Source organism: Ambystoma mexicanum, chromosome 10, assembly GCF_040938575.1.
Source record: "Ambystoma mexicanum isolate Mex_15411 chromosome 10, UKY_AmexF1_1, whole genome shotgun sequence".
In the NCBI taxonomy this organism is placed as follows: Eukaryota; Metazoa; Chordata; class Amphibia; order Caudata; family Ambystomatidae; genus Ambystoma; species Ambystoma mexicanum.
The window spans coordinates 807973117-807986097 of NC_090932.1; the positions used below are offsets into that span (position 1 = coordinate 807973117).

A 12981-nucleotide genomic window follows, 5' to 3' on the forward strand; every position below is an offset into this window, starting at 1 on the left:
CCCTCTGGATGTCTCTTCGCTGGTGGTTGGTCAGGTCCCAACTCCGGCGGGGTGTGCCCCAGTCCCTGGTCTTGAAGATCACTCTTACCACTGATGCCAGTGGCCTGGGCTGGGTGGCGACTCTCCTGGATTTAACTCAAGAGAAGTGGTCTCTTATGGACTTGGAGAGGTCCTCCAATTGGAAGGAATTGGCTGCTGTTCAGCAGACCCTGGTTCTCTTCCGGCTTTCGCTTATAGGGAAGGACTTTCTGGTTTGGATGGACAACACTGCTTCTCTGGCTTATATCAACCATCAGGGTAGCATGGGGTCCCGCTCCAAGGAGGATCTGGTTTTGTCCATCGGCACCTGGGCGGAGGCTCACCTGGTCTGCTTGAGGGCAATCCATATTCGGGGGTTGCACAATGTGACTGCAGACCATCTCAGCAGGGTGTTTTCAGTCTCAGGGGGGGGGTGAGGGGGAGTAGTCCCTTCTCCCCGAGATGTTTCTGGAGGTGTCAGCGTTTCAGACTTACCTGGTTGGACCTCTTTGTCTCACCCTGCAACGCTCAGCTTCCCCGGTTTTGTTCCCAGATTCTGTCCCTTGGGGGTGGACATTCCTTTCCTTGGCCTGGCCCGTGGAGCTTCTTCATGCCTTTCCTCCGATTTCCCCCTTGTTCCGAGACTCATTGGCAGGATCAGGGTGTTCCCGGGGGTGTTTGTCCTGGTGGTCCCTCACTTGTCTAGGAGGGAGCGGTCCTGTGTCTTCTGGAGATGCAGTTGGCACCTTTGTGGGTGTTGCCCAGTTGGCCCTCTCCCTTGCAGGTGGGGGGGGTCCCCCCGTCTCTCATTTGTTGGGCTTGGGGGTCTGGAAACTGAGAGGAGGGGTCTGCAGGTGTTATGCCTTTTCGGCTGCTGTTGCTGGGGCGGTCCAGAGGGCTTGTCTGTCCTCTACACTTCAATCTTATGACGTCATTGGACCAATTTCCTGTCTTGGTGTTCTGGCAATGGTCTGTGGGCTGCCTGATGTTTTACAATCTCTCCTTGAGGGGCCTGAGAAGGCGTTGGCTGTTTCTACTCTGTTCTCAGTGGGCGGCCATTTGGGCCTTTGGGGTTTTCTGGTCCCCTCCGGCTGGGGGGTCTTGGTCCTCTGCTTCCTTCTTCTGTTCCTTGAATAAATTGGTGTTGGGTTGGTTTTGCCTTAACCTTGGTGTCTCTTTTGTGGCGTGCGTGGGTATCCTTCCTTTTTTTGCTTTGGTACGACTCAAAGGTAAGTACTGGGACAAGGAAGAGGGACGTGGAGGTAATGCTCGGATTACGTACAGGTAATCTTCATTACTCCTGGTCCTACTCTTCCTCGTCAAGTACATACTACCCATCTCTCCTGCTTGTGGGCAGAAGTTGCCCATGGCTTGGTTTTGGATTTACTGCTGTGTGTTGGTTAAGTGGGAGGTTATACCTCCTGGGAGAGGAGAGGCCAGAGGAGGCCAGCTTGAAAAAGTTCCTGTGAGCATGGAAATACTCAAAGGTAAGTACAGGGACGAAGAAGAGTAGGACCAGGAGTAATGACGATCACTGTTAAGTAATCCGAGTAATATGCAAGCTCTATATTTCCACTATACATGCACAAGCGTGGGGGAAAAATCACAAGACCCCTACATCCCCCCTTGGGATCTACCACCACTGAAAAATAGATAACTTCACAGCACTTACTAAGCACTTACTAGCTCTCTACAGATACATGACTGAGTGGAATTTCACAAGTCCCAAACCACTACAGAGCTCCCATTGTAGGAAAACCCACTGCTACCAGGTAACAAACATACTGCTCAATGAGAAAGCGCCAAGAAACTGTGTAAATGCAGATATGGCGTTTTAACTATATGAAAAAAATATATATAACCTACAATGAAAAATATGTAGAACCTTCAATGATGCATATGTAGAGAGAGAGGAGCCAAATGCCTCTATCGGAAGTCCCGCCCCTATCTTGCCTATATGTTGGGAACCGGAAAATTCTGCTGTTAGTGCTTTTTTCACAAGACCAGGGAGCTCTCTGCCTCTGCATAGGTGTGAAGATTTACAACTCAGTCTGCAGGCAGCCTGTGCTGGTCCAGCGTCCCTCCCTTCAGCCTGGGCCCGACAGCCTTCTTAAAGCAGAGCTGGGCCATGCTCCGAACCAGAGTTCAGTAGATCAGAAAGCAAACAGCACATGCCACCTTACAGCAGAAGCGGCTTGAAAAGTAACTGCAGAATTTCTATAACTGATGGGCTTCCTGCTCCTGGTTTAGTGTAGTGCAGTGGGGTGGGCGGTGCGGGTGTGTATGTGAGAAAGTGCCTACTGGCCATTCAGTGACTGGCAGCAGCCTCAATCATTCACCCATCCACCACCCTACTCATTCAGCCATTCTTGCATGAACTATATGCTCTGACAATGAGGGGGAGAGGTTAAGAGCGAGAACACAAACCTGCTACAGCCCATGGTAGCTCAGATGCACACGCGTGGAGACCTGGGACCCCCTCTGACCTTAGAATGTTTGCATATGGGGAAGCAAGCATCAGGCAAAGAGTGGTGACTCATTAGGAAAATAATGTATGGAGCTGCATCTCCTGAATGAAATGGATGGAGCACGTTGGAATGTATGCTTGTGAGGTGTTACTTTCTGCACTATGCAGAGGGAGACGGTTACAGTGTAGGGGGAGTCAGAGAGAGGGTAGGGAGGGAGAGGGGTTTGGTAAAAGAGTGGTAAACTATGCATGTGAGTCAAGTGCTGGGAGAGACTGATGTTTGTTAGAGATTTATATATATGCAGTGAGAGATAGGTATAGATAAAAGGTAGATGGGGTGCGGTTTCATCCAGGGGGTCACAGGAGTTGAGGGGTGCATGGGTAGGGAGTTGTGCATGGTAAATGTGAGTGGATTGCAGAAGAGTGAGAGGTGAATGGGGAGAAAGTTTAGGTAGGAGTGGTATAATGAGGGTAAAGATATACAGGGGACACTGGGCCATGAGCGAGAGGCTCAAATTGGGATAGATTGTGGTAATTTGCATGTGAGGGCAGAGTTATGGGAGAGCTAGCTGGTGACTAGTAGATGAGAGTTGTGCATTGGGTGAGGGGTAGATTGGTGCACTGTGCTATCCCTGTGAGAGTAATGCGTTCGGAGACATGGATGTAGCCCAGTTGGAGAGAGAGGTGGATTAACAACTGATTTGCTACAGTTAGTGGCATACAGAGAGAATGGGAAATTGGGAGTGAGAGGTTTAGACCCCGGGAGAGGGGCTTATGAGACAAAGTGCATGGGAGAATAATAGTTCGGATTTGGGTTGTTTGACCGAGGTAAAATGATACGCATTGGAATTGACGTAGTCAATTCTGCAGCAAATCGCTTTTTACTTCGCCCAAACTAACCTAATGTGACCTTACAACAACTCCCCCGCCCCTTCCCCAGCTTACCTGTTTGCTCGCTGCTGCCACTGCGTCTCCTGCACCCCTGCAGCGCAAGATCCGTTCCTCTAATGCGGCTTGTAACAGACGCTGCAAGGTCTTTTTTCTTTTTTTTGTTTTGTTTTTGGGGCCCCCGCTTCCATTGGCAAAGAAGCAGGGGACACCCCCGGTCCCTGAAAAGCCCTAAAATCGATTGAATGGTACTTTTTTATTTTTTTTTAAAATGTGGTCTAGAGTGACTTAGTAGTGGAAATGAGGTGCATGGGTAGAGGGGGAAGGATGAGGCGAATGTTGTTGTAGGCGATGGGTAGTCAGAGAGAGGGTTTCAAATGATAGTGAAGGGAGAGGGGGGTGTATCAGGAACAGGGCACGAGAAGGGTGAAGATGGAGAGAATAGTGCGAGAACTTTAAAGCGAAGGGATGGGTGAAATGGATAGGAGGTGGTGACAAAGGTAGTAATCGAGAGGCACGATGGCTGCAGAGAGACTGCCAGTAGGGTGAGCCACATTGTGCTACAGATGTAAACATGGAGGTGCAGGATAGTGACGTGAGAGAAAAGAGGATAACGCAAGAGAGACGTGAATAGTAAGAGGTGGGGGAAGTGAGAAAGATGAGTGCATGATGTTGGTGCAGCAGTAGAAGGAGGAGATGGGCAACGTGATCGAAAAAGATATGCCATCCATGAACAGGCTCTCCTTTCAACGAGGCAGAAAATACTTAACAGAACAAATATTGTAAAACAACCGATACTAATAACTGCCTTTTCTTTAGTAAAACTTTCCAAAGCAATGTTTGTGACAGAGAAAATATCTCCTCATGTGTGTGTGTGCGCAAAAGAGGGATTGTAATCGCTGCCTCATTGTACTACTCGATCTTGACACTAGTGAAATATCAGCTTGAGAACTTGTTCCCAAACGGTGGCTGTTACTAACCGGACACTGTGATTAAGAATAACAACAGCATTAAAGTCGATGTTATTTCACCCACTTTTACAGTGTCTCAGTGAGCATCTAACCTGCAGATTGCAGTCGGAATGTTATAGTGGCAGTTGTCTCAGGGTAAGCATCTATTTTAACACCCAGGTTATAGTACAGTAGCCTACCTCTGGGCAGACATCTGCTCTGCAGACTCCACTACAGGCTGCGGTACAGACACTTCTTTGAGTTACTGTCTCCCCTCTGAGCTGAGTTATATTTATACTCGTTTCTGGCTCTGAAAAACATCTTTTGAAGTACTGAAAAGCAATTGTCTAAAAAAAAAAAAAAAAATCAACAAAACTGCTTCAAGACAGAATTCTAGTTACTCAGCCTGCAGACCTACTGAACCATGTGTAAGAGAATGGTTCAGTAATGGGCAGGGCAGATTAGCCACTAAAAAGAGGTGGTCTGCCTTGCAGTTTCAAGGTCTGCAGATCTGGTGTCCTGTTCACTATGGGTGCCTACGCTGTGTGAGATCACTACCCTACTCCCTGACTCGAACACAATCTGCGGGCTACCTCATCAGTGAAAACTATACAATCAGGCGCAATTAGCACAAGTACTCCAGTGTTACATGTACACAGCACCTACTCCTTATTCTCATCAGTGTAAAAAGATGGCTAGTCACTCGCAAACCACATTTACACATCTTATGTTCAGCTGCAAGCCAGAAAGCTCAGGGTAACATGCTTGTTGTTCACATGTGCAAGTCCCAGGCCCAACTACATGTTTCATTTTATGGGGATTGCAAGTAATCATGAAGCAGTTATGTGGTTTGCTTAATGGCGTTGGAGAATATTTACCACATGTTTTCTACGGTATACAGTGATTATATCGATATCGATTTTTTTTTTTTTTTTTTTTTTTTTTTTTTTATATTGAAAGCCTTTTATAGTGAATGCATTTAGGGGTGCAGTAAAGGGTTCAATATTTTTGGGAAACGGTTGGGGTTGGTTTTTTGGGGTTGGAAATACGGATTTGGGGGCAAAAAAAGTGCATTCAAAGATTTTGAATATAAAATATTCGAGATGTGCATTCAGTATAAAATATTTCGATATAAAGACATGTAACCGCTTTCTACATTGTTTAAAGCCAAATAACTTTGATATCCAACTCTGTGTACTGTTTCTAATGTTTTCTGTACAGTTTGAACTTAATACGGCTATTGAATGAATGTTACATCATTTGTACTCTTGTGAATGTGAAAACTAATTTTTACTCTCTAATTCTAAAATTGGGGAGTAAAATACGCCCACCTCAAAATCTTATCTGGAGCACTGCTTAACAGAGTTTCTAGGGTCCAGAATTTTGAAAATGAAGCTGTGTATGTAGCACATACTTACAAGTTATTTTATGGCAGAATAATTTCCACAAGTGTAATAAAACGGTTAAAGGCAAGCCAGACAACTTTGATCTACAACTCTTTTCGTCTATGGGTCTCATTTTACGGGTCTGATTTTACGTATGCATTGGGTGTATGTTGGATACGTTTTACTCTCTTGCAGAGGAGAAAAATTATTTTTACTCTCTTCAAATTACATTTACTCTCTAATTTGAAAAATCATATGTAAGATACTCCCACCTCAAAATCTTATCTGGAGCACTGCACGTCAGTGAGGACGAATTTTTGCCATAAAAGTTTTTTTTTATGTAAATCGCTGAGAGCTATGCTGTGAGACGTCTGTTGATGTCCGTTGTACTCCCTGTTTTAGATAATTGTTAATAAAACGGCTAACTATTTGGCAACTTCCTGAGTCGGTTTTATCATTGATTTTTGAGTAACTTCTTTTGCATCCCCATCCTTCCTATAAAGCGCTATCTCGGTTTAAAGGGCCAACGGCTTCACATAACTGCCTTGTATCCATCGTTGAGCCGAAAGGTCTGGTTGAACTGTTTGCTTGCCTACTTCCTTGACACAGACCATTCAGGTCTGCTTAGGTGTAACACTCTGGAAAATGGAGCAAGGCGGTAGGGAGAAATACACAATGGATGGTTAATAAGAAAGAATGGCTGAGTGAGTATTTTAGGGAGTTCCATGTGGAGTATTGTACCCACTTTTGATGGCCTCCTATCCATACTGATGGAGAACTATTGGGTACAGTCCAAATTGGGACTAACAAAAACGAGCATTGTTGAAACCTCAAAACATGACGAACAATTCAATAGTTAATTATGTACACACTTTTTTGGCGAAGTGGACTGGGGCATATGATGGAGAGATTCAAATTCCTAAAGGGAATTAGCATAGTCAGCTGCCCTGTCCTATTTAGCAGAAGAGGACTCTCTGAAGTAGAGGGTAATGTTCTGAAAAGTAACATTGAAAGCGTTTTTTAATTCAAAGATTAACAAATGTAGAGTGTGCCATCCCAGCAAAAGGTAAGGAGTCAAAACCATACATGCTTAAATATTACGTGTGGAGAAGAAATGGGGAATGAATAGTACAATAAATCACAAGTCACACCGAAGAGCAGATTGAGGCCGGAATGAAAGGTCCTGACGTGATTCTGTCTCTTTTGATACCCAATGATTTACGCCACTTTTCTTGTCATTGCCATTCTTTTTCTTTATCTCTAGCCTATGCTGTCAGTGCGGTACTCCTATTCCCCCAAATCCAGCAAACATGTGTGTGGCCTGTTTAAGAACTCAAGTCGACATCAGTGAAGGCATACCAAAGCAGGTATCGGTTCATTTCTGCAAGCAGTGCGAAAGGTACGTTGGGCAAAGGCTTTCACATGTTCTTGTTGTTTGGCTGTTCTTTTTGTGAAATGGATGAGCCTCCTGTACGTGTTCTCTGTCCTTGTGGCAGTAATGAAGCAAAATCCACCTGCTGGTAGCTTTTATTACAGCAGCTTTTGCTTCATTATTGCTGGAGAGCCGAGAAGTGCTTTTAAAATGATTGCCGTGGTTAGAAAACCACAGAAATCATAAATATAACAATGTTATGATTGCAGTGGCGGAGCCCGTGAGACTCAAAGCGAAAGCCAGCGTAATCATAAATGCACCCGGTTGCATTTATAACTGCCATGGTTTTCTTTTTAAGTTTCCTGAGCTCCCCCGGTGGTTTTCATAGAAAAAGAAAATAAGCACTTACCGCAGGAGCCTTCCTTCCTGCCTGCATTCTCTGCTCTCCGGCAATAATGAAGCAAAATCTGCTGTAATAAAAGCTGCCAGCAGGTGGCTTTTGCTTCATTAGTGCCGCGATGACAGAGATTAACACAAGCACAGGAGGCTCATCCATTTCACATAATGGATGCCTCCTAGTGCTTGAAATTAAGGGGGTTTAAACATTTTTTAAACCTTTTGCATAGGAACTTTCGTTTAATATATGTTTTTGATTATTGCCCATCTTTTAAGACAAAATGTTTGAGCACACTTTCCCTTTAAGGGGAATAATAACATTGTTAGCAAGTGTTTATTTTTCATCCTGCTCTGGGTAGATAACTTAAGTTCTAATATGGTGGCTCCTTTCTTTTTTCATTATTTCTTGAATGGGTGTCCTTTGTTAGCCCTTCTTATACCATTCTGGGAGGGGGAGATCTCAATGTGTGTTTTGCCTTTGGCGTGAACACTGGGGTGTCCCCACTGTTGAGATGGATTTCTAACCTTAACCTGGTGGGCAGAGGTTAAGGAGGCTACCCTCGGTTTAGTGAAAACAGGGGAACCTTCTGGACAAGCCAGACAAAACTAGGTAGCTTGGCAGGCAGTCAAGACTAAGTCTCAGGAGCGGTAAGCATGATCGGAAGTCCACAATGAGCACAAACCACAAATTAATGTTAGACCAGCATATTTGAAAAATATACATTTATTGTCGTCCGGACCAATTGACACAAGTAAACTTTAGTTATAGGAAAACAGTTATCACACAAAATCCTTATACTATATAACATATATACATTGTTTCCTAATGCGATACAGCAGTAAAACACATCCATAACCTGTAAAGAGAGGGATGAGTTAACACACTAGGAGCTTTAGACAATTCTTCTGCGTTGTTTCCTAACTTTCGAGTCAAGCCTTAAGAAGAGGTGAACCTTTTGCTCAACAGTACAGTTGTGCGTAAAAACGCATGATTGCGCAGACAAAGTAAAAAGCTGGTCTTCTTGGGAGGGCTGTAGCAAATCAGAAAGGGGCTGGAGGCGATGAAGAATTGGTTCCCACTATTCGAGTAGGTCCTGCACTTGGGGGCAGAACACTTTTCAAAAGGTGAGAATAGTTTAGGGAGCGCAGGCTAGCCCAGCCTAGAGTGAATACCTTTTAAGGAGTTCTGTCAGGTTTGGACTTTATCTTCTCTGCAGGAGCTGCTGATCCCACAGATTCCCTCCGGCTGCCTCCAACCCAACCTTCCTGAATACAGTTGTCAAACCCCTGGAAGGGGAAATGGGTAGTGGATAAAAAAATAAGACAGATGTTTCACCGACAAGCTGACTCTGCTCGGGTTTCCACATTTCAGTCTATTTAGAGTTCTGCTTTAACTTCTGCTTAAATTAAAGTGTTATTCACAGTTTAGCTATCTATTTCAAACGCTCCTTTCTTTTTCCTATGCAGCTCTAGACTCTCAATCTGTTATGCTCCCACCTGAATTCTCTGTAGCTGCTGACTCGAAGTATCTTCTTAACTTTTCTTGGAACTGGTTTTTCTCTGACTTCTTCTGTAACACCTTCCTGTAATGGCTACTGTTTGGGCCTTACATTAGGGAAATACGCCTGACTATTCAGCAACTTAGATGAAAGGCAGTTAGAAACCTTTCTGAGCATTCCAAGTGATTGTGCCTTGAAACTCCAGCCAATCGGCTCCCCAGCTATTGTTGAGCCATTTTGACTTGGAAGACCGGTACAACATAAGGCTAAGGAAGATGGAGCACAAACACCCAGCCCAATACCTTTTAACATCTCCGCCTAACAAAACCTCTTCCCACCCTGTGCACAACCACTGGCCTCCAGTCAGCCATGCCTTAAGTCCCCTGTTGCCAACCCTGACATGTACTCGTGCGTAAAAGTGAGCTGTTGTGCCAGGGGGACATCGGTAAGTGATGTAAATACTCACCGACCCTAGGCACAGTCCGGTCCAAACTTTGCCAGTTTATTCGAGGTCGTTACTAGGTTCGAGTCCTGCAGTTTCGTGGCGTTCTGGCTCTAACCGGCTGCGGAATAGAGCGATTGTCCAGGACAGTTGCCTTTTCTCAGCTTCCGAAGGAGGTATGAAGAAAATTCAGGTACAACAGGCTTCAGGGAACAGGTGAGCAGAACATCAAGGCACCTATAGCGACTGTCGCCAATGGGTAGTGATGCAGGAATCACAGATGCGGGCCGCGTTACGCACTCTCCTACTTCGGGACCTAGAGGAGCTAGGCCTATGACATTTGGCAGGAGAGGGCACAGGACCACAGGCAAGCGATGTCCCAAGTCTTGGGCTTCCACTCGATGACAGCAATTCTGCGGGTTACCCTAAGGTAGAGCTGGATACCCTGAGGTAGAGCTGGGCATTCACTTGATAGCCCAGGAACACTTCTGAAGGGGCTCGTTCGGTGGGTAAGCAGAGGGCGCAGAGAGTAGTTCCCACTACTCCAAAGGGGCGAAGTGCCTTGGTAGGCCTTCTTGATCAACGAAGACAACAGGGATCCAACGGGACAGCAAAGGTTGAAGGCTGCCAAAACCTTCTAGAGCGTCTCTGGTGGTTTCACAAGTCAGTTTCTTCATGCAGGATACTTGGCTCCTTCTGTAGTTCGCGGAGAACTACAGTGATCGACCTGGAATGGATCCAAGCCCCTTCTCTTATCCAAGATTAGCTTCGCGCCAAAATCGAGGAGTTCCAATCGAAGATCTGCTCTCATGCATTCGTGGACCAATCATAGTCCACGGTGGTCCCATTCAGGCACTCCAGTCATCCTGGCACCAGTAGTGTGGATTGGGACCAGACAGTCCCAGCCTGCTTCCTGGGCGCACACACGTGACAGGCAGAAGCCTGCGAAAGAGATCGGTTTTCGCCAGAGGCTGGATGGCCAAATAAGGAAAACCCAGGTTACTCAACCTGGGTGAAGGCAAGGGACAAAATGGCCATGGGACAGAACAAGACTTTGTGGCTCTGCCATTTTCGGCCGTGGCCACAGTCTTGAGCCAAACGCTGTAAACGCAAAGTGATTCAGTGAAAAGAAGTAAAACACTTATAAAAAAAACTGCTGCAGCAGTTCGCTCCAGGCACACTCGTACAATCATCAAAAAATCCTTGGAGGGTGTCTAGGGCCATGAAACAAAGAAGACCCCAGCGCACAGTACTGGAAGGTACATTGTGCACTGTTAAACCAAGAAATGGCAACATAGTCAAAGACTAAGGGAAACCTTGTTTCCCAGTACCGACAGTCTGGAGGACGTGTCATTTTCCCCATAACAAGTGAGCAAAAGCCCAGGGGAGTTCAGCTGAAGGCTGGGCTCCACTAGTAAACGCCAGGATAGGAAAGCCAAACAAAAGCAAAAAGTTTGTGGAGGGGGGTGATCCACAAATGAAGGGAAAATTACACCTAAATGACATCTTTCCTAACACCCACCTAGGCTCCAGTGTGTCTGTGAGGACAGGAAACAGGGGAGGAGTTTCCACCCCATTGACCTTTGTCTGCTAGAGTGCCTGAATGGAACCAGTTCCCACTGGGGGGGGGCTGGCTGTCCTGATTGGGCAGCCACCTGCCCTTTTCTGTAAACTGCAGGGAGAGTTGCAGAGGAGTGAATGGGAACACTGAATAAAAGGGTAGGTTCCTCGGGCATAGGGCAAGTTGACCACTGGAACAGAAGATCCAAAGCTGGAGATGTCCAGAGATGCCTACAGACCCTTCCAGAAACCGTGAAGCGACCACTGCTGTACTGACCCTGTTTTCTTATTGACAGAGGAGCTCTGAAGAGGACAACTCCTTCCCTTTGGCTGATGGGCCCAACCAGCCCTAAAACGAAATGCAGATCAAGCCATCCCGAGCTGCTGTGACCTTCCAGGACTGCAAACCGTGAATACAAGGGAACCTCTGACCCATTTGCAGTGCAACGTCTTTATATGGACAAATCCGTCCAGATCTTCGGTGAGCTCCAGTTGGACCTCTAGTGGCACGATTCCACTCCTCCAAGTCCCCTCATCAGAGTGCCGGACTGCAGAATAGAGGACAATCGACCGGACGATAACCGTTCATTGTTGGAGCTGATAAAAAAAAAAAGTGCCAAAACTGCAGGCCGACGTGGGAGGCCGAAGAAATTCTTACTGAGGGTCCTTTCTTGCAACTGCTGCTGCGACATCCCGTTCAGAGTCCTTCCTTTCATCACCAGACCGAGCAATCGGGAGACCGGTTGTGTCACTGCTGCACTGGAAAGAATCTAGCTGCATTTGCTTCAACCAACCTAAGGTTCTGTGGGGCTCAAGGTAGAACTTACCTCAAGACGAATAGTCGCTCCAGTGTAAATGGAGTGCATTGCAAGGTGTCTGGGTGTTCACCCATACCTCTGGCCCAGGCTTAACAGCGCGTGCTCCTTTTAGGGAGTCCTTTGCAGGGTCCCTATACATTGTGTTATCTTGCTGAAGTTTTTTATTTCAGTGACTAAAGTATCCTGATGAACTTTGCCTTTTCTGCTGCTGCATAAGACTTTTGTTCCACTCCTATACTGACTTTGAATTGTTGAATAGTTAGGGATTGAACTTACAAAGCATAGACGTCTTGTAAAGTGTTGCTAGAAACTAAATCTCTGCTTATAGTGTTGAATAATCCTTTTTCCTTCCTACAGACTTTGTCTGTGTGACTATAGTAAATGAATTAAACTAATTTCTCTGTAACTAATGCGGTGCGCGTCACTACTAGTTATACAGTAGAACTGTCATTTTCTGTAACAATTGTAAGCACGAGCAACTACTATTGCAGTCACCTGTGAAAAGTATAAAGAATTTCTGTGTGTTGGTTAGTCTAAATAAGTATTTACCTACCTTGCTTTGTGTATATAAGAATACATGTATATTTGAATTTAACTTTCAGTGTACAAGAGTTTCTTTGGACTATTGTACTTACTGGGTTTCATTGTAATCGCTACGTATCACATTCTCCTCATTAGATAAGCCTGGCTGCTCTGTCATCCTACCAATCCTTTGGTTAGTACAGACCTCTACAAAGAGTTGTAAACCTGTATACCAAGGGATAGTTTTATAAAGTCTTGCCTCCAGGTGGACTTTAGGAAAACGCCCCTAAGAGCTGGCATGCACCGAGTATGAGGTGAGTGAAGCAGGCTCCCTGTACAGAAGGCGCTGGCACCAGGATTGTCACAGGAGCGGTCAGATGCCCAAATTCCGATGAGAGAAGAAGTTGTTGAAACAGCAGCGTGTCGAATTGAGGCGAAGGGAAAGACTGGTGAGTTGGCCTTTGATAGGAGACACCGGGGCGCTCTGCAATAGACAGCTGTCTGGAAATAAGCCTTTTGAATGCCGAACTAATGACTTGAAGCATTTTTGGAGTAATATTTGTATTGAGAGAGATCGAGTGAAGAAAGACTTTAACTGTTATTGCCAAAGTAAAGAGGGGGCAATATTCAAATAAGATAACCAATGTTGCCTAAGCCAAAGAAA

General features: G+C 45.6%; 1 protein-coding gene across 2 annotated transcripts in view; it reads left to right on the top strand.

Annotated features, from left to right (window-relative positions):
* Nucleotides 1-12981, top strand: part of NMD3 (NMD3 ribosome export adaptor) — a 379934-nt gene that overhangs the window by 18345 nt on the left and 348608 nt on the right. For both annotated transcript variants that reach the window (XM_069618472.1, XM_069618471.1), the window contains one exon: nt 6973-7107. In XM_069618472.1, the coding sequence (XP_069474573.1) occupies nt 7019-7107 (89 nt within the window). In that variant the 5' untranslated portion in view covers nt 6973-7018. The remainder of the gene's footprint in view (nt 1-6972; nt 7108-12981) is intronic.